Genomic DNA, 21064 nt, shown 5'->3' with positions numbered 1-21064 from the left:
GGCGGGGTCCGAGCCGGCACCCGACCATCTGTCCGCCCGCCCACGGCAGACGACGCAGCGGACGAGAGCTGCCAGCCCCGGGCCTACCTAGCTGCCACCATGCAGTTCGTCCCGGGCCACTTCTCCTGCGCCGTCGTCTGGGCCACCGTGATCCGCGTCCACTCCCGGCTGAAGATGGGCCCCAACATGGGGGTGTCGCGGGGTACGTGGGGCGGCGGGGCAGACCCGGAACCTTCCCCTCCCACCCTGACTCTCTCCCCGCCTCTTCCCCGTGACCCCCCGCCCCGGGTGACACGCGCCCCTGTGTCTTGCAGCCATTCAGGCCCTGCGCTCGGTGCTCAACGCCTTCTCGGTGGTCAACAGGAAGAATATGTTCGTCTATCAGGAGCGGGCCACCCAGGCCGTCTACTACCTGCGGTGGGTAGGACGGGGAGGGTGGCGAGGTGGACCGTCCGCCTCGGGATACATTTGGGGGCTGGGAGGAGGTTAACTTGCTGCTGTCTGGAGGCAGCTTGTGGAGAATTCAGGCTCCAAACCGGCTGAGACCTGGTCGGGAACTCCTTCTGTGGCCTCCAGCCCCGTAGCCCAGGCCATCTCTAATCCCCCTGTCCCCCCACAGCCTCTCCGAGACGTCGTGCAGCGGCAAGCCCTGGGACCCGGACGCCCCCGCCCCATCTCTAGCCCTGGCCCGTAGTCAGGAGCCCATCTGCCCCGAGAAGCCCCTGGCAAGTGTGACCCCTTTTACACCTTCCAGTAGGGCTCAGATCTGGGTGGGCCCTGGGCCCTGTGGGCGTCTTCCGGGGGCAGCCCCGCCACGCTTGCCCAAACCTCCCCTGAGCAGACTGGGTTGACGGGGCGGTTCCTCCCCTCCTTTTCCTGCCGACCTCTCTCCCTCTTTCCCTCCCTTCTTTCGCCTTCCTCCCTCCCATGCCCTCAGTAAGTGACGCGAGAGTCCCAGAAGGCCTCCCCCCGTGCCTACGGGCCCGAGTCTTGACGGTGCCCGCCCGGTGGCCCCCGCCACCCTTGTCTCTCTAGGACTGTCGCTCTGTAACGGACGGGCCCTCGCCCCGCGGTTCTGATGCCACGCGCCCCGTGGGCCAGGTGGACAGACACATCCAGCTGCTGGTGCACGGAGTGGGGCAGGCTGGTGAGCGTGGACGGATGGACGGAGGGAGGGAGGAGGGACCGGCTAGCCGTCGCCTGGGAAACTTCAACGCTGCCGAGCCGAGTTGGGTACAGAGGCTTGGGGCAGCCTGAGACCTCGGCCCCCGGGGCTCTCGCTGCCCGAGTTTGAGGGCCGGCCCTCTTGGGAGCTGCAGAGGATGGGAGCCGACTGTGGGAGGGGGTCTCGCCTCCCCTCGGCCAGGGCTTTCACACGTAAAGCAGGTGTGAGGGGACGAGGGAAGGGTCCCCAGCTTCCCTATCTTCAGGGTCTTCCCCTCTCCATTCACCCCCAACCCCGCTGTCCATCCGTCCTTGTGGTCCTCTGTCTGTACGTCCCCCACGACCCCCGGCCCGCCACCGTCCGTGGCAACGCCTGTCGTCTGCCGGCGCCCAGGTCCCGAAATCACGGAGGAGCTGGTGCGGGCTCTGCGGCGGCGGCTGGACGAGGCCACCCTGGACATCATCACGGTCATGCTCGTGCGCAACTGCAAGCTGACGCCGGCCGACGTGGAGGTGGGGCCCCGCGGGTCCCTCTCGCTCCCCTGCCGCCTCCCAGACCGGCCGGAAGGGATCCCCACCGAGCCTTCCTCGGAGCGGGAGCCCGAACTGGGGAGAGCGTGCCCACGGAATTGGAGCTGGTCCGGAGAGGCCGGCCCCATCCCCCGGGTGACGGCCCCCTTTCCCCCGGCAGTTCATCCAGCCCCCCGGGAGCCCACCGTCGGAGGTGCTGTACCTGGCGCTGCCGGCTTCCTGCTGGGCCGGGCTCCCCGCCGTCGCTTGCTACCTGCGCCAGAACCTGCTCAGCTTCCTGCACACGCCCAAGTACACGGACAGCGACGGCCAGCACCACTTCCAGGTGAGCCCCTCGCCGGACCGGCCAGCGCTCCTCACCGGGCCCTGCCGCAGGGGACGGGCCTCTGTTTCTCCTGTAGGGGCCCTGGAATTGCCCTGACCTCCTCGTAGAGAAGCAGCGTGGCTCAGTGGAAAGAGCCCGGGCTTTGGAGTCAGAGGTCATGGGTTAAAGTCCCGGCTCCGCCACTTATCAGCTGTGTGGCTTTGGGCAAGTCATTTCACTTCCCTGGGCCTCAGTTACCTCATCTGGAAAATGGGGATTAAGTCTGTGAGCCCCACGTGGGACGACTTGATTACCTTGTATCTACCCCAGTTCTTAGAACAGTGCTTTGCACATAGTAAGCGCTTAATAAATGCCTTTATTATTATTATTATTATTCGTCCCAGCCCGTCCTTGCCGCGGGCTCCTCTTTCTCTCAGCCTCCACCCTGGGTGGCTCAGCCTCGTCTTCCTGGGGGGTCACTCCAGCGGGCACCCCCAGCCCCACGAGAGCATCCTCTGGGGGATGCCCCCAATGGCACTGTTCACTCGCTCCCTGCCCCCACCACCATTTTTCCTCATCGCCTTCCTTCTTCCAACCCTCTCTACCTTCCCTTTCCGTGCCGCCAGCATCCCTTCCACACGCATAGCAACCACCCGGATCTGGACATCTACCTGTACAACAAGCCGGGGGGCCAGGGCACCGGGGGGAAAGGTAAGACCTCGTCGGGTGGGCACGCCCTTGGGGACCGGGGGATTGCCCAGAGGGGAGCGGGAGGGGGTGGGGAGTTTCAAGGGAGGGCGGGAGGGAAGGCTGCTGATGGGGCACAGGTGGGGAAGAGGCCAAGGCTGGAGGGCATCTTGGGCAAGAGGCTGGCATCGCGCTGCCCCTCTGGCCTAACTACGCCACTCTGGGCTCTTTGCCCGGGCCCAGGAGTAGCCTGTATCGCCCTGTCCTTCGTGGATGAGGGAGGAGCCCCCATCTCGCTGACACTCTGGGTCCCCCCGACGACTCCTGGCGGCCTTCCGGACCTGCCGCGGGAGGACGAGTTTGAGAGTCTGACCGGTGTCACCCGCTGCTCCGTCCCCTCGGACCCAGCCGCAGGTGGGCACTGCCCTGGGGCCGGGAGGCTGCCTGAGGGGCTCTGCTTGGCCCCGGCCGCCCCCCCCGCCCCCCACCCAGGCCGGCCCTGTCCAGCACATGCCCAGAGGGTAGGGGACAGACCCTGGGCAGAGGGCGCGGGCATGGAGCGCAGCTGGGATTCCTGGCCGGGCTCTGGCAGTGTCCGGCGCCAATCCACCCAGCGGGGGCCCAGGCCAGGGCGGAACTGGGCCAGGGGAAACTTGGGGTGTAGTGGGGGGTTGAGCTGCCCTACGCCCTCTCCTCCCCACTGACCCTCCACCCTCTCCCTCTCCCACCCCTTCCCCAGGCCCCGGCCCCCGGCTCCGGCTGGACATCTGGGAGAAAGGGCACATCAGCCCCTTGCAGCTGGCAGAGAGACTGCGGGGTGCCGTGAGGCATGGCCTGGCCGACGCCGTGACCGAGCTCAGGGTGCTGCCCAGCCCTCTGGCTGTCGACGGTACCAGTCTCCCCCTCCACCCCACCCTCTGCCCCAGCCAGCCCCCGGCCCCAGTCCACTGTGGGTCCATCCAGGAATTGCACCCGCACTCAGGATCCCCCCTCCATCCCGTCATCTTCTCATCTCCGTCCCCATGCCCCTGCCTGTGCTGGTGGGAGGATGGAGAAGGAAGAGGAGGCAAGGGGCCCCCGGGTCCGGCAGGTGACGCGGGCCATGGGAAGAGTCAGGGGCCGCTGTGCTTAGGTCGACCGCACCCGCAGGGAGCCAGAAGAAGCCGGCGGCACCTGAGACGCAGGGACCGGGTCCGAAGGGGTCTGGCCCGGCCAGTCCCGGCCCCCTGCCCTTCCCGGCAACCCCGCCCCCTGCTCCACCCCCCGGGGAGCCCGTCACCCCCACCAGCCGAATGGGCCGGAGGAGCTTTTGGGACATGCTGGTAAGGCGGGGGGCTACTGGAAACTGGATGGGAGACCCAGGTCTGGCGGGTGCTTGGCGGGCTGGTGGGTGGCGGCAAACCCTTCCCCGAGGTGGCCTGAATGTTGGGCAGTGAGGGCCTAGCCTCGGCCCTCCGCCCCGCTCCCCCAATTTTGGCTCCCACCGGCCCCAACTCCACCCCACCCCGTGCTCCTGGCTCCCCACCTCAGAGCAAAGCCGAGTCCGGGGACCCCGGCTCCCCCAAGACGACCGACGACATCGTCCTGGAACGTCCGGAGGAGAGCCGCAGCCGGAGGCGCCACAAGACGGAGAACGTCCGCCCCGCCGCGGGGCAGGAGCGGGCGGCGCCCCCGGATCTGGGTGCCCAGGGACAGAGGTGTGCTTAAGCGGGCCCCCCGGGCCTTTCCTGGGACCACTGCCCTCCTGCCTGGCTTGACTTGCCCTGCCCTCTACCTGCCGCCTCAACCGACCCCTCTCCCGTGACGGACTTGTTGCCCCCAGACTCGTCCTCTACCACCCGTGTTCCCTCAGGCGCCGGGGTGTGCAGCTGGAAGAGGGAGAGGTGGGGACCCTGCACCCCCTTTACGCCCAGACGGCCCAGCGCTGGATGGAATTCATGGCTCGCTTGGGTGAGGCTCCTTATTCCCTGACCTTTCACTTCTGAGATTCTTGTTCTGGAGGCCCCCCCAAAAAGCGGGAACTTTTCCCAGGACATCAGTGGAAAGAGCCCGGGCTTTGGAGTCAGAGGTCAGGGGTTCAAATCCCGGCTCCACCAATTGTCAGCTGTGTGACTTTGGGCAAGTCACTTCACTTCCTGGGCCTCAGTCCCCTCATCTGGAAAATGGGGATGAAGACTGGGAGCCCCATGTGGGACAACCTGATCACCTTGTATCCCCCCCTGCGCTTAGAACAGTGCTTTGCACAAAGTAAGCGCTTAATAAATGCCATCATTATTATCCTCGGTGCACAAATAGGGACGGTGGTATTTGTGCAGCGTCTTCTAGGGGCCCAGTATTGTGCTAAACCTTGTGGTAAATACAAGACAATTAGGTCAGGCACCTTCTCTGCCCCGTATGGTGCTCATGGTCCAAGATGGCAGGAGAACAGGTCCCCATGTTATAATAATAATAATAATAATGTTGGTATTTGTTAAGCGCTTACTGTGTGCCAAGCACCGTTCTAAGCGCTGGGGTAGGTCCAAGGTAATTAGGTTGCCCCACGTCTTCAGTCTTCATCCCCATTTTATAGATGAAGTAACTGAGGCGTAGAGGAGGGAAGTGACTTGCCCAGGGTCACACAGCTGACAAGTGGCGGAGCCGGGATTAAAACCGGGGTTTTCAGTCTCTCGGGCCCGGGCTCCGTCCACTAGCCACGCCACGGCCGTAACGTCGCCAAACGGCCCCCTGCCCCGACCCCCCCCGTTCCTCAGCCTTCTCCATCACACTCCCAGGCCCTAAGCACGGCCGGGCCCGCGGCCGCCCCCCGCCCCCTGACCTCGGCTCCCTCCCCCCAGGTTGCCCTTCCGTCCTCGGCAGCGCAGCCGAGATGGTCTCCCGGTTCCTTCTGCCGTCCGTCCTGTCGGAGCTCAGTGGCCTGATCACCTCCCTGGCCCCCGACACCAGTGTCCGCGTTTTCCAGCGCCTTCCGTGAGGAGCGGCCGGGGGTGGGCTGGCTCGGGTCCGGGGGAGTTCGGGTGTGTGTGAGTTGGGGGCGGGTGTGTTGACTACCGGCCCGGAGGAGGCCTTTCCGGGGGGGCCGGGAGAGAGGGGGGCTCCGGCCTCCACTGACCTTGGTCCTCTTCCTCCCCGCCGTCAGCGGTCAGGAGCCCGTGACCTTCGCCCCCCGCTCCCTAGGGCAGCTGCGCCCACCCCCCCGGCCCGCGGCGGAGCAGCAACTCCTCCTTCTGGGGCGCAGTTTTCCCCAGTGGCGCAACCCGACGCAGCAGCAGGGTGAGGGAGGATCGGGGAGAGAGAAGGGGTGTGGGAGGAGGTTTCCGGGGGGCCCGGCGGTCCCTCGCCCTCCGCCTCGACCCGCAGCCCCGGAGGGGCACCGGAATCGGGTCCGGAGGGCTTTCGGCCTACGGGGCGACCCCGGGGCCGGTGACACCCTGCTCCCTACAGCCCCCAAGGCGATGCAGCGGTTCGAGCCGTGGGGAGCGGGCCCGGGGCAGGACGCCCCCCGCCAGAGGTTCCTGCTGCTGCGCGTCACCGACAGGAAGGTAACAGAGAAGCAGCGTGGCTCAGTGGAAAGAGCCCGGGCTTTGGAGTCAGAGGTCATGGGTTCAAATCCCTTCCCTTCAAAGCCCTACTGAGAGCTCACCTCCTCCAGGAGGCCTTCCCAGACTGAGCCCCCTCTTTCCTCTCCCCCTCCTCCCCATCCCCCCGTCTTACCTCCTTCCCCTCCCCACACCACCTGTATATATGTATATGTTTGTACGTATTTATTATTTTATTTGTTTTATTTGTACATATTTATTCTATTATTCTATTTTCTTTTATTTTGTTAATATGTTTTGTTTTGTTCTCTGTCTCCCCGTTCTAGACTGTGAGCCCGCTGTTGGGTAGGGACCGTCTCTATATGTTGCCAACTCGTACTTCCCAAGCGCTTAGTCCGGTGCTCTGCACACAGTAAGCGCTCAATAAATGCGATTGAATGAATGAATGAATGAAATCCTGGTTCCCCCAGTTGTCAGCTGGGTGACTTTGGGCAAGTCACTTCACTTCTCTGGGCCTCAGTTTCCTCATCTGGAAAATGGGGATTAAGTCCGTGAGCCCCCCGTGGGCTTGTAACCTCCTCAACTTGTAACCTCCTCAGCGCTTAGAACAGTCTTTTGCACGTAGTAAGCGCTTTAATAAATGCTATTATTATTATTACAATTATTATTACCCGGGGAGCCTGGCCCAGGAGTGCGGGGCCATCGTACCCATCGTCCGTCTGGCTGCGGGGTGGGGTGACCCCTTCTCCCTGTGCCCCCTCCAGCTGCAGCTGCTGATGTACAACTGGTCGGCAGACCTGGGCGCGGCGCTGACCCGGGACCTGGGCCGCCTGGTCCAGTGGCAGAACGCCCGCGGCCACCTCGTCCACTGCCTGCTGAGCCAGAAGCTCGGCCTCTTCCATCACTACGGCCACCTGGACTCAGCCGGCCACGAGGACAAGGTAGCGGGACCCCCCCCACACCCCCCCGCCCCGCCCCGTCTTCCCCAGACTGAGGCGGCTCGCCTGAGCCTCCCTCCCCGCCGGCCTCGAGGGTCGGACCCCGGGCCTGATGTGGGGGCTCGCCTCATTCCAGGAACCGAACCCGTTCCTGACCCCATCCCTGGAGGCGGAGGCGTTGATCCGCAGCGCCGGGCCACCCCCGAGCCGGGAGTCAGGTCGGCCTGGCGGCTCCGCCCGCGGGGGGCCCCCGCCAGCCTTGCTCCCCCAGGATGCGCTGCCCTTCGACGAGGCCCTGAGGGACATCGCGGCCGCCCGGTCCAGCCTCCCGCTCCCCGGCCCCGAGGCCGGGCCCCCCGATCCCGTCACGCACCACGGCAACCAGTTCCTGGAGATCAAGAGCTCTGAGCGCCGAGGTGGGGGTCGGGGCTGCCCGGAGTAGCGAGGGGAGGGGGGCCGAGGGGAAGGGCTGGTGTTGGGGGGACCCTCTGGGAGTCAGGGATCCCATTCATTCATTCGATCGTATTTATTGAGCGCTTACTGTGTGCACAGCACTGGACTAAGCGCTTGGGAAGTACAGAATGGTAACATATCGAGACGGTCTGAACCGTCTTCATCGTTAATAAAGTAAATTCATTCATTCAATCATTCAATCGTATTGAGCGCTTACTGTGTGCGGAGCACTGTACTGAGCACTTGGGAAGTACATGTTGGCAATATATAGAGACGGTCCCTACCCAGCAGCGGGCTCACGGTCTAGATATGTACAAAGGAAAGAAATCGAATATATGTAGAAATCCCACCCCCCTCATCCCCGCAGAGCTCGAGCGGCAGATGAAGATGGAGAACCTGTTTGTCACGTGGCAGCAGCGTTCCGCCCAGTCCAACATGCCCATCAGTGTGAGCGCGGCGGGGGCGCAGAGGGCACGGGGCTCGGGGCCCAGCCGATCCCTCCCCGGGGCAGGGCCGTGCCCTCCTCAGACCTCGGCTGGAGGGGGGCGGCGGGGGTGGGTGGGCTGCCTCGGGATGGCCCGTCTCCCTATCTTGATGTCCGTCGCAGGCCGGGGAGCTGGAGACGCTGAAGCAGTCATCCCGCCTGGTGCACTATTGTGCCACCGCCCTGCTCTTCGACCCCGCCGCCGCCCGGCAGCACGGACCCCCCGAGGGAAAGGTGAGTTGGGGTGGCACCGGGGTGGGGGGTGGCAGGGGGCCTGTGGGGGACAGAGAGGCGCCAAATCTGGGTTGGTCCTCCCTTTCCCACCCCACCACCCCAAGGACCTGCCGGAGAGGGGGAGGACGGGACGGGGGCGTGCCCCGTGACCGGCCGACGCCCCCCCCAACTCTCACAGCGACGCCACCGTTCCAGTGACTCCGGCAGCGGAGGGAGCGGCCGCGAACGGAGCCAGAGCTGCGAGTCGGGGGACCCGCCCCCCTGTCCCGGGGCCCGCGCCGCGGGGACGGAGCCCTGGCTGCGGGAGCTGAGCTCGGCCTTCCTGCTGCAGTACGTGCAGTACCTGCAGAGCATGGGCTTCATCCTGGTTCAGCTCCGACCCCCCCTCGCCGCCCCGCAGGTCAGAGCCCCACGCCCACCGTCCCGTCGTCCAGGCTGGGCGGGAGCGGGTGGGCCGGGGCAGGCTTGGTTCCCTTGTTCCCCGCCACCCGGGACCATCCACGCCGGCCCTCAGCCCAGCCCATGTGTTGTTGTAGCGGCGGCGGCCGGCTCCGGACACTGGCCGTGCTGGGCACCGAGGGCCGGGGCTCCTTCTCCTGTCCCAAGCTCAAGGCCGACGGCAGCCCCAAGGTGAGTGAGGACTCTGGGGCCTCCGCCCCGGCCCCATAGCGGGGCGGCTGGACCGATGTTGCCTGGGGCACGGGGGAGGGCGAGGGGCCGGACGGTGGACGGAGTAGATCGCTCTGATCTATTTATTTATTTGTTTTATTTGTACATATTTATTCAGTTTATTTTATTTTGTTAAAATGTTTTGTTCTCTGTCTCCCCCTTCTAGACTGTGAGCGTACTGTTGGGTAGGGACCGTCTCTATATGTTGCCGACTTGGACTTCCCAACGCTTAATCCAGCGCTCAATAAATACGATTGAACGAATGAATGAATGAGTCTGGGCGCTCCCCACCTCCCCCTGCCCCTCTTCCCCTCCCAGCCTCCTGTTCCTCTCTGGGCCCTTCTCCGTTCAATCGTTCGTTCAGTCATATTTACTGAGCGCTTACTGTGTGCAGAGCACTGTACTGAGTGCTTGGGAAGTACAAGTCGGCAACATCTAGAGATGGTCCCTACCCAACAGCGGGCTCACAGTCTAGAAGGGGGAGACGGACAATGAGACAAAACATATTAATAAAATAAATAGAATAGTAAATATGTACAAGAGGATAAGGGGACAAGGGGATTAATCAATCAATCAATCGTATTTATTGAGCACTTACTGTGTGCAGAGCACTGTACTAAGCGCTTGGGAAGTACAAGTTGGCAACATATAGAGACAGTCCCTAAGACTGTGAGCCCCACATGGGACAACCTGATCACCTTATATCCCCCCAGCGCTTAGAACAGTGCTTTGCACATAGTAAGCACTTAACAAATACCATCATTATTACCTGTATATATGCATGTGTGTTTGTACATATTTATTACTCTATTTATATGTAAATATAGTAAATATGTTCTCCCTGATCCCCCGTGTCTTTCCCTTGCAGGGTTCCAGCTCACAGGTGACCACGTACCATCTGCAGCGTGCCCTGCCCGGGGGGATTGTCCTCATGGAGCTGACTTTCCAGGTTGGGGCCAGCTGTCCCAAGGGCATCCAGACCTTACCCTCTCCCCATCCTCCTCCTCCTCTGTCCCTCCCTCCTAGGAGCACGGCTCCACCCGCCTCTGACTTGGCTCTGGATTCCAATCCTGGCTCCGCCAATTGTCAGCTGTGTGACTTTGGGCAAGTCACTTCACTTCTCTGGGCCTCAGTTCCCTCATCTGTAAAATGGGGATTAAGAGTGTGAACCCCCCGTGGGACAATCTGATCACTTTGTAACCTCCCCAGCACTTAGAATAGTGCTTTCCACATAGTAAGCACTTAATAAATGCCATTATAAGTCACTTCATTCCATGCATTCATGCATTCAAACATATTCCTTGAGCGCTTACTGTGTGCAGAGCACTGTACTAAGCGCTTGGGAAGTACAAGTTGGCAACCTATAGAGACGGTCCCTACCCAACAGCGGGCTCACAGTCTAGAAGGGGGAGACAGAGAACAAAACAAAACATATTAACAAAATAAAATAAATAGAATATGTACAAGTAAAATAAATAGAGTATCTGTCTCTAGGCCTCCGTTCCCTCATCTGTACAATGAGGATGAAGACTGTGAGCCCCCCGTGGGACAACCTGATCACCTTGTATCCCTCCAGCGCTTAGAACAGTGCTTTGCACATAGGAAGCGCTTAACAAATACCATGATTATTACCTGTATATATGTATATATGTTTGTACATATTTATTACTCTTACTTGTACATATTTATTCTATTTTGTTAAGATGTTTTGTTTTGTCGTCTGTCTCCCCCTTCTAGACTGTGAGCCCGCTGTTGGGTAGGGACCTTCTCTAGATGTTGCCAACTTGGACTTCCCAAGAGCTTAAAGGCCCGGGCTCTTTCCACTGAGCCACACTGCTTCTCCCTTAAGACTGTGACCCCCATGTGGGACAACCTGATTACCTTGTATCTTCCCCAGTGCTTAGAACAGTGCTTGGCACATAGTAAGCGCTTAACAAATACTGTCATCATTATTATTATTGTTAGTACAGTGCTCTGCACACAGTAAGTGCTCAGTAAATATGATTGAATGAATGAATGACTGGCATCTTTCCCTTCAGGGCTGCTACTTGTGCGTGAAGCAGTACGCGCTGGAGTGTTCCCGCATCCCCATGGGGCAGTCGGTCAACTCCCAGGTACCGGGGCGGGGCCGGTCCAGCGAGGTCGCACTCTCTGGTGGGGAAGGAGGCAGAGGGCAGGAGTTGGGCATCGCGGTATCTTCACTGACGTTGGGGCTAGTGGGGTATTGGCTGGGGTGTTGGATGAGAAGCAGCGTGGCTCAGTGGAAAGAGCCCGGGCTTTGGAGTCACAGGTTCACATCCCGGCTCTGCCAGCTGTCAGCTGGGTGACTTTGGCCCAGTCACTTCACTTCTCTGGGCCTCATTCATTCATTCAATCGTATTTATTGAGCGCTTACTGTGTGCAGAGCACTGGACTAAGCGTTTGGGGAAGTCCAAGTTGGCAACATATAGAGGCGGTCCCTGCCCAACAACGGGCTCGCAGTTTAGAAGGCTCAGTGACTTCATCTGGAAAATGAGGATTAAAACTGTGAGCCCCCCGTGGGACAACCTGATCACCTTGTAACCTCCCCAGTGCTTAGAACAGTGCTTTGCACATAGAAAGCCCTACTAGACTGTGAGCCCACTGTTGGGTAGGGACCGTCTCTATATGTTGCCAACTTGGACTTCCCAAGCGCTTAGTCCAGTGCTCTGCACACAGTAAGCGCTCAATAAATATGATTGAATGAATGAATGAATGAACAAATACCATCATCATTATTATTATTATGGAGCATTGGATTCATTCATTCAGTCAATCATTTATTAAGTGCTTACTGTGTGCAGAATACTTTACTGAGCACTCAGGAGAGTACGACAAAACAATAAACAGTGACATTCCCTGCCCACATGGAGCTCACAGCCTAGAGGCGGGGAGGCGGACATCAATCCAAATAAATAAAATTGTAGATAATAATAACAATGATAATAATAATGGCATTTGTTAGGTGCTTACTATGTGTGGAGCACTGTTCTAAGTGCTGGGGGAATAATAATAATAATGGTATTAAGCGCTTATTATGTGCAAAGCACTGTTCTAAGCGCTGGGGGAATAGTAATAATAATAATAATAATGATGACATTTATTATGAGCTTATTATGTGCAAAGCACTGTTCTAAGCGCTGGGGGAATAATAATAATAATGGGATTTATTAAGCGTTTATTATGTGCAAAGCCCTGTTCTAAGCACTGGGGAGGTTACAAGGTGACCAGGTTGTCCCACGGGTGGCTCCCAGTCTTCATCCCCATTTTCCGGATGAGGTAACTGAGGCCCAGAGAAGTGAAGTGACTGCCTCAAAGTCACACAGCCGACAGTTGGCAGAGCCGGGATTTGAACCCATGCCCTCTGACGCCAAAGCCCAGGCTCTTTCCACTGAGCCACGCTGCTTCTCTAATACAAGACTGTATTTCTAGACTGTGAGCCCGCTGTTGGGTAGGGACCGTCTCTATATGTTGCCAACTTGTACTTCCCAAGCGCTTAGTCCAGTGCTGTGCACACAGTCAGCGTTCAATAAATACGATTGAATGAATGAATGAACAAGGCGATCATTCGGGGCTGGGAAGGGGGGAAGAGCCAAGGGGGCAAGTCAGGGTGATGTGGAAGGGAGTGGGAGAGGAGGGAAAGCGGGGCTTAGTCTGGGGAGGCCTCCTGGAGGAGGCGTTCCCTCAACGAGGCTCTGAAGCTACGGCGGGGCGAAGGGCTGGGCCTGGAGGCGTAGCCCGGGCCGGACCGTCTGTCAGGTTGTGACCGGCCCCCGCCTTTCCTCTCCCACCCCCTGCGGGCCCCCGCCCCCAGCTGTCCATGCTGTTCACGGAGGAGTGTGACAAGGTTCGCGACATCATGCACGTCCACTCCTTCAGCTACGACTTCCACCTGCGCCTGGTCCACCAGCACGTGCTGGGCTCCCACATGGCCCTGCGCCAGGGCTACCACCTCACCGGCTTCCTGCGCCACTTCCTGGCCCACCACCCCGACGGGCCCAAGTTCGGCCGCAACCACGTCTACCAGGGTCAGCGGGAGCGAGGGCTGGTTGCGCGGAGGGTGGGCGGAAAGCCACACGCCCTCGAGTTGCTTCGCCGGTGCCTTTTAATAATGAGAATAATAATGATGATGGCATTTGTTAAGCGCTTACTACGTGCAAAGCACTGTTGTAAGCGCTGGGGAGGTTATAAAGGGGGCTCACAGTCTTCATCCCCATTTTACAGATGAGGGAACTGAGGCACAGAGAAGTGAAGTGACTGGCCCAAAGTCACACAGCTGACAATTGGCAGAGCTGGGATTTAGAAATCACCCCGTCCATCCCTCGGTCTCCAGACTGGGCGGCCCGGTCTGTCCCGGCCGGGGTCCCCGGTGGGGAGGCCTTGGGGCCGCTGTGACCCCGGGCGCGCTGTGACCCCGCTTCTGCAGGGGCCATGGAGCTGCCCACCCAGCTGATCGCTGCCCACCAGCTCTACAACTACATCGCCGACCACGCCAGCTCCTACTCCATGAAGCCCCTGCGCATGGCCCGGCCGGTGGCCACGGCCGCCGGCGGGGGTGACGGCAAGAAAGGGGGACCGGGCCCCGAGCAGAACGAATACGCCCTGGTGTCCGTCTGGAACAGGTGGGTGGGCCCCGGAGGGACCCCGGTCTGCTGCCCGTCCTCTCCCGCCCGCTCCCCGCTGACCGTGGCCTCCGCCCGCCCCGCAGCTCGGGTTCATACCAGGACCCGGACGGGCTGCGCCTGCACGATGACTTCGACGTGTCCCTCCTGGTGTGTCACAACGCCGCCCCGTTTGAGGAGCAGGGCGAGGCGGAGAGACACGTGCTCCGGTGAGGGGCTGAGAGGGGGCCCGGGCTCCGCGGGTGGGGGAGCGGGAGGGACCCTGACGGCGGGCAGCGGGCGGGAAGGTGGCCGCCCTCGCAGCTCTGGTTTGCCCCCGGCAGGCTGCAGTTCTTTGTGGTGCTAACCAGTCAGCGGGAGCTGTTCCCCCGCCTGACGGCTGACATGCGCCGTTTCCGCCGGCCGCCCCGCCCGCCCCTGGAAGCGGAACCGGCCGGTGGCTCCGGGGAGGCAGCGGGGGCTGGCCCGTCCCCGCGACCCGGGCCCGCGCCCACGGCCCCGCTGTTCCCGCCCTTGGCGGCGGAGGTGGCGGCCGCCCGGGAGCTGCTGGGGCGTCTGGTGCAGAGGGCCGGGGGTCACTGTCGTCGGGACACGCTCTGGAAGCGCCTGTTCCTGCTGGAGCCGGCTGGGCCCGACCGGCTGCGGCTGGGTGGACGGCTGGCCCTGGCGGAGCTGGAGGAGCTGTTGAGCGCCGTGCACGCCAAATCCATCGCCGAAATTGACCCCCAGTTGGTGAGGGGCTGGGGGGCCAACCGGGAGTGGTGGGGGCGGCGGGGCGCCGGGCTGCAGCTGGCTGATCCCGGTTCCTCCCTACCCCGCCCCAGGACTGCTTCCTGTCCATGACTGTCTCCTGGTACCAGAGCCTCATCAAAGTCCTGCTCAGCCGCTTCCCCCAGAGCTGCCGGCATTTCCAGAGCGTCGATTCCGCGACCCAATACCTGGTGAGAGGCCCTCTCCCCGAAGCCCCGCTGATTCCCCAACCTCTCCCTGGACGCTCTGTGCCTGCGGGCCATACAGACCGGGGCCATAGCTAGCCCAAGGGGTCCAGAGAAGTGTCGTGGCTCAGTGGAAAGAGCCCGGGCTTGGGAGCCACAGGTCATGGATTCTAATCCCGACCCTCGCCACTTGTCAGCTGTGTGACTTTGGGCAAGTCACTTCACTTCTCTGTGCCTCAGTGACCTCATCTGTCAAATGGGGATTAAGACTGTGAACCCCACGTGGGACACCCCACCTGGTATCCCCCCCCACCCTGGTATCACCTGGTATCCCCCCCAACCCCAGCACTTGCTTCGCACATAGTAAGCACTTAACAAATGCCGTCATAATCATCCAGAGGAACCGGAAGAGATGTCTCGCCTTTCAGGAGGGGTGCAAGTCGGGGGACTAGGCGAGTGCAGAAAAGCAGACCTAAACCTTCATTGACTAAACGTAAACATGTGTCTCTGTACCTGAGAAAACGGAGGGCTGAGGCCCAAGCAGATATGGTGAATCGACCCCTCCGGCATTGACTCAGTGTGTAAAGGGAGCAGGGCCCGCGGCAAGTTGGAGGAAGCTTCCTGGATGAGGCGGGGTGGTTCGGTAGCATCTGGAAGGATGGGAGGGTTGTGATTTACTTGCAGAGGATGAGGAGGATATCCAGGAGAGGGAATGGTGGATGGTTTGTGCACCATTGCGTGTGCACCTACAGGAAATGCTCCCATCTGCCAAGACCCACATCACCGTCCCCCGACAGGAGCCCCCTCCCCTCTCACCACCATCCTTTCCCCAGTGTGACCCCGCCCCCTGGTTTCCTGGGACCTCTGCCCACTAGCGAACCCCCTCGTCCTCTTCCCTGGGTCCCGTGGTCACCGTCCCCCAGGCCCCACTGTCCGTCTGTCGTCACAGGTGGTGCTGAATCAGAAGTTCACCGACTGCTTCGTGCTGGTGTTTCTGGACTCGCAGTCTGGGAAGACGGTGAGAGGCGAGGAGGGCCGGGAAGGGGCGGAGGGGCTGGAGGAGGGGGAGCCCCCGTGACTCTCCCACACGCGCTCACTGGCTTGGTTCACCACGGGGATGGAGCTGAGGTCCTCAGGGCGGGCCGTGACGCACCCCTTCCCCTCCAGAGCCTGACAGTTGTATTCCGGGAGCCCTTCCCCGTGCAGCCCCAGAACAGCGAGAGCCCCCCGCCCCAGCTCGTCTCCACCTACCACCACCTGGAGTCCGTCATCAACACGGCCTGCTTCAACCTCTGGACCGGCCTGCTCTGAGGGGGCGGTCGGGCCCGGCCCTACGCCCCTCAACGCCCCGTCCCCCTCCCCAGCTGCATCCCGGACTCGGGTCCCCGACTGGTCGATTAGAGGAGGGGTGGTCCGGATAGGAACGGGGCTCCTCAGGTGACTGACTACCGAGCCGCAGCTGCTACGTCCAAACGACGCGGGCTCTGGGGGTTGGGGGGCTCTGCCGGTCGCATCACGGGAGCCCAGCTGGCCTTTACCTGTGTGTGAACCGGGGAGTTTGCCGTTCCCACCGTGGCCTACAGCAGTCATCCCTCCATCCACCGTCTCCCTGAATGATGGGCCGCTGGCTGTCTGTCTGTCCATACATCCGTAACCTGTGGGAGCCGCTTGGCTGGTCTGCCTTCCCCCCAACCCGTCTACCCTTCCTCCTTACCGCCCACGCAGAGATACCCAAGCGCCAGAAGGCCGACGGGACTCAGCCTGGGAGGCAGGAGGGTTGTACAGTATGTAGAAAGCTGAAGGGCCGTTTCTGTAAATAAAGTGAAGCACGTTCTTCTGCCGGCTCCGGTCCTGTCCTGGCCACAGCTCCTTAGCGGCTGGAGAGGAGGGAGTGACTCACAGTGGCGGCGGCGGGGGGCAGGCCTGAATTTCCCACAAGGAATTCAGATGGATGTCTAGTCCTCCTCCCAGTGGCCCAGCCCCAGCGCCCCGGCCTGCCCTAACCCCGATTCTGCCTCCAATCTGTCTCCATACCCTAAGATCACTCTCCCGCCCTGTCCGGAGAAGAGATGTGGAGTGACTGTGCTCTTTGAGGGCAAGGCAGGGACCGTGTTTCCCACTTTAATCTCACTCTCTTAAGCAAGCATTACAGTGCTCCGCTCATAGTAGGTGCTCAGTCAACGGGGACGTAGCTCTTGGAGACAGTTCCCGCTGATGAGCACCACAAAAACATGACCGAGAACCTGGCGTTGGGCCCCATGTCGGGTAATCTAGATGAAAAGGGGCCTCATGCGTGAGGGGTTGAGTCTAAAGTCTGGGCGGCCGGCTTGGAGGTGAACAGAAATCGGAATAAACAAGGCCTGAATTCACTGGAATGTGCTAAATGAACTTTTCCTCCCACTGCTCACCTGGTAGACAGTTTCACATTCCCTCTGGGCCTCCGGGAGCAGCTGTGGCCATACGGCCAACCCTCTGGGGTTCAGGGGAGTTGGCGGTTACGGAAAACAGGAGGCGGTCGGTTACGGTATTTATTCACGGCTTCCTCTCTGCCAAGCACCACGCGAAGCCAGGAGGCAGGGATCCCGTGTGGGAGGCAGGAATCCCGTGTTCTGGTCCCGGCTTTGTCACGGGCTAGTAGGGTGACTAAGGGCTAGTCCCTTCTCCGGGCTGGGCCTCAGCGAACTGATTCATAAAATGGAATTATGATACCGGCCCTTCCCTTCTTCCCTACCTGTGACTGCGGGCCCCCGGGGCGACGGGAGCTCTGCCTTGGTTGGCTTATCCCGCACCAAGCATTGAGAGGAGATAAGCAGGTTGCACCCGCTCCTTGTTCCGCCAAGGACGCTGCACAATCGGGAAGAGAGGAAAACATCCCCACAGACACGGTTTGGGCACCTAGGTGTTGCTCTCAGAATCTGGGTGGAGTTGGGGAGGGGGCTGGATCCCTAGTCCTTACGCCGCCTCTTGGAAAAGTGCTCAATGCTGGTGCATACATGGGGCCGAACAGCTACATGTCAATGGCATCTCATCTGGGCTGTGGACTTCTAGACTGTCTCTATACGTTGCCAACTTGTACTTCCCAAGTGCTTAGTCCAGTGCTCTGCACACAGTAAGCGCTCAATAAATACGATTGATTGATTGATTGGGCTGAAAATCACCCAACCTTTCTCTGGCCCAGCCCAGGGTGCCGGATGGACTCAACGAGGCAGATAAGGCCACCTCTGACTGGCTCTGCACACAGTAAGCGCTCGATAAATCCGATTGAATAAATGAATCAGGTCGGTGGGAGATTTATCGCTGCTACCAGGAGGAAAAAGCCCCCAATTCGGTCATCTTTCCGAGATAGATTTTTGCTCATTTGTAAACCCTCTGGGTTTGGAGACGTCCAGTTAAGTTTCTCAACAATTTTTAACAGCGCTTTTCTTCTCCCTCCTGAGACTCTCCTCACTCTGGTGAGCCCGCTGTTGGGTCGGGACCATCTCTATATGTTGCCAACTTGTACTTCCCAAGCGCTTAGTGCAGTGCTGTGCCCACTTAAGCGCTCAATAAATACGATTGAATGAATGAATGGTGGGTTTTTGCAGATCGGTATCGCTAGAGGGCAAAAGAAGAAAGAGTTCCTTGCTCGTACAGAGAAGAAGCAAGTGTGGGTCTGTATTTCAGTCGGTAAATTTGTGCCAGGCTAATCTGTCATCCATCCACTCGCTATTTCTGTCGGACCCTGCCTTGTGGGCCCTGTTGTAGCCACCTCATGGATTTAGGCTAAGCAGGCTGAAGCTGGGCGGTGTGTCTGTGCCCGCTCTGGGCTTCTGAACGCTGGGTCGTGCCCTGTTGGAAGCCCTCAGGGGTGTACTGAGGGTAGAGACTCTATCATCGTCTTTCCGTCACCTGTGGGATGGGTGTGGGGGCAGCTGTGAGGTTTTCGGTGGTCCGAGTGAGACTCAGCCTTGACCCCGAAACTCTAGGTTGAGCCCCATTGATTCTCTCAACTCCCAAGTGAGGCGGGCTCTCGCAGGGCAAGAGGTCATAATAATAATAATAATGATGGTATTTGTTAAGCGCTTACTATGTGCAAAGCACTGGTCTAAGCGCTGGGGGGGATACAAGGTGATCAGGTTGTCCCACGGGGGGCTCACTGTCTTCATCCTCATTTGACAGATGAGGTAACCGAGGCTCAGAGAAGTTAAGTGACTTGCCCAAGGTCACACAGCTGACAATAATAATAATGATGGTATTTGTTAAGCGCTTACTACGTGCAAAGCACTGTTCTAAGTGCTGGGGGGGATACAAGGTGATCAGGTTGTCCCACGTGGAGCTCACGGTCTTCATCCTCATTTGACAAATGAGGTAACCGAGGCTCAGAGAAGTTAAGTGACTTGCCCAAGGTCACACAGCTGACAATAATAATAATGATGGTATTTGTTAAGCGCTTACTACGTGCAAAGCACTGTTCTAAGCCCTGGCGGTGGGGGGATACAAGGTGATCAGGTTGTCCCACGTGGGGCTCACAGTCTTAATCCCCATTTTCCAGATGAGGTAACTGAGGCACAGAGAAGTTAAATGACTTGCCCAAGGTCACACAGCTGACAAGTGGCGGAGCTGGAATTCGAACCCATGACCTCTGACTCCCAAGCCCGGGCTCTTTCCACTGAGCCACGCTGCTTCTCTATGGTCCCCACACAGCTGAGTGAAACTCAGCCTTGACCCCGAAACTCTAGGTTGAGCCCCATTGATTCTCTCAACTCCCAAGTGAGGCGGGCTCTCGCAGCGCAAGAGGTAATAATAATAATAATAATAATAATAATAATAATAATAATAATAATAATGGTATTTGTTAAGCGCTTACTATGTGCAAAGCACTGTTCTAAGCGCTGGGGGGATACAAGGTGAACAGGTGTATATATTACCCTGTATATATGTTTGTACGTATTTATTACTCTATCTTACTTGTACATATCTATTCTATTTATTTTATTTGGTTAATATGTTTTGTTTTGTTCTCTGTCTTCCCCTTCTAGACTGTGAGCCCACTGTTGGTTAGGGACCATCTCTATATGTTGCCAACTTGTACTTCCCAGGCGCTTAGTACAGTGCTCTGTACACAGTAAGCACTCAATAAATACGATTGATTGATTGATCAGGTTGTCCCACGTGGGGCTCACAGTCTTAATCCCCATTTTCCAGATGAGGAAACTGAGGCCCAGAGAAGTGAAGTGACTTGCCCATAGTCACACAGCATCCTCATCTCAGGTAGCTGGCGTCAGTGTCTTAACAGGCCTCACTTTCCAACAGGGCACTGAGTTCTCTGGAAAAGTTGGAGAGGGTTGAGCTCCTTGAGCTGTATTGTGTTCTCAATCAATCAATCAATCGTATTTATTGAGCGCTTACTGTGTGCAGAGCACTCTACTAAGCACTTGGGAAGTCCAAGTTGGCAACATATAGAGACGGTCCCTACCCTACAGTGGGCTCCCAGTCTAGAAGACTGCAGTACTGTACTAAGCTGTGTGGTACTGGGTCTATTCTATTCTCCCAATTGCTTAGTCCAGTGCTCTGCACACAGTAAGCGCTCAATAAATACGATTGAATGAATGAATGAAAAGTGCTCAGGAAATGCCATCGATTATTTGATCGCTGTGGGAAGCAGCACAGCAGAGAAGCAGCGTGGCTCAGTGGAAAGAGCCCGGGCTTTGGAGTCAGAAGTCATGGGTTCGAATCCTGCCTCTGCCACATGTCTGCTGTGTGACCTTGGGTAAGTCACTTCTTGGAGCTTCAGTTGCCTCATCTGTAAAATGGGGATGATGACCGTGAACCCCACGCGGGACAACCTGATCGCCTTGTATCCCCCCAGCGCTTAGAACAGTGCTTTGCACATAGTAAGCGCTTAACAAATGCCATTATTATTATTATTGCTACCAATAGATACCTAACAGAAAAACTCACAAATTCCTCAGAGCCAGAGAACAGTGTGACACTATGGGGCAGAAACAGCGTGGCTCAATGGAAAGAGCCCGGGCTTGGGAGTCAGAGGTCATGGGTTCTAATCCCAGCTCCGCCACTTGTTGGCTGTGTGACTTTGGGCAAGCCTTGACACCCGTCCGCATGCTTTGTTTTGTTGTCCGTCTCCCCCTTCTAGACTGTGAGCCCGTTGTTGGGTAGGGACAGTCTCTAGATCAATCAATCAATCGCATTTATTGAGCGCTTACTGTGTGCAGAGCACTGTACTAAGCGCTTGGGAAGTCCAAGTTGGCAACACATAGAGACGGTCCCTACCCAACAGTGGGCTCACAGTCTAGAAGGGGGTGACAGAGAACAAAACAAAACATATTAACAAAATAAAATAAATAGAATAGATATGTACAAGTAAAATAAATAGAGTAATAAATACGTACATACAAATATACATATATACAGGTGCTGTGGGGAAGGGAAGGAGGTAAGGCGGGAGGTACGGAGAGGGGGAGGAGGGGGAGAGGAAGGAGGGGGCTGAGT

At 58.8% G+C, this 21064-nt stretch overlaps 1 protein-coding gene across 1 annotated transcript in view; it reads left to right on the top strand.

Moving 5' to 3' along the window:
* Positions 1-16944, top strand: part of SZT2 (SZT2 subunit of KICSTOR complex) — a 39096-nt gene extending 22152 nt beyond the window's left edge. The window contains exons 43-72 of the mRNA XM_038766053.1: positions 50-202; positions 315-417; positions 620-725; positions 1036-1147; positions 1559-1677; positions 1856-2020; positions 2626-2710; positions 2930-3100; positions 3426-3575; positions 3836-4008; positions 4217-4383; positions 4539-4636; positions 5521-5653; positions 5823-5956; positions 6128-6225; positions 6987-7163; positions 7297-7576; positions 7981-8060; positions 8221-8331; positions 8510-8722; positions 8851-8961; positions 9869-9949; positions 11040-11114; positions 12833-13046; positions 13445-13640; positions 13727-13849; positions 13964-14372; positions 14465-14581; positions 15525-15593; positions 15743-16944. Coding sequence (XP_038621981.1) covers positions 50-202; positions 315-417; positions 620-725; positions 1036-1147; positions 1559-1677; positions 1856-2020; positions 2626-2710; positions 2930-3100; positions 3426-3575; positions 3836-4008; positions 4217-4383; positions 4539-4636; positions 5521-5653; positions 5823-5956; positions 6128-6225; positions 6987-7163; positions 7297-7576; positions 7981-8060; positions 8221-8331; positions 8510-8722; positions 8851-8961; positions 9869-9949; positions 11040-11114; positions 12833-13046; positions 13445-13640; positions 13727-13849; positions 13964-14372; positions 14465-14581; positions 15525-15593; positions 15743-15886 — 4367 coding nt within the window. The 3' untranslated portion in view covers positions 15887-16944. The remainder of the gene's footprint in view (positions 1-49; positions 203-314; positions 418-619; positions 726-1035; positions 1148-1558; positions 1678-1855; positions 2021-2625; positions 2711-2929; positions 3101-3425; positions 3576-3835; positions 4009-4216; positions 4384-4538; positions 4637-5520; positions 5654-5822; positions 5957-6127; positions 6226-6986; positions 7164-7296; positions 7577-7980; positions 8061-8220; positions 8332-8509; positions 8723-8850; positions 8962-9868; positions 9950-11039; positions 11115-12832; positions 13047-13444; positions 13641-13726; positions 13850-13963; positions 14373-14464; positions 14582-15524; positions 15594-15742) is intronic.
* Positions 16945-21064: the final 4120 nt, after the last annotated feature.

Source organism: Tachyglossus aculeatus, chromosome 24, assembly GCF_015852505.1.
Source record: "Tachyglossus aculeatus isolate mTacAcu1 chromosome 24, mTacAcu1.pri, whole genome shotgun sequence".
NCBI classification, from domain to species: Eukaryota; Metazoa; Chordata; class Mammalia; order Monotremata; family Tachyglossidae; genus Tachyglossus; species Tachyglossus aculeatus.
The sequence above is the reverse complement of the archived record's forward strand: the minus strand, read 5'-3'. Positions and strand labels throughout refer to the sequence as shown.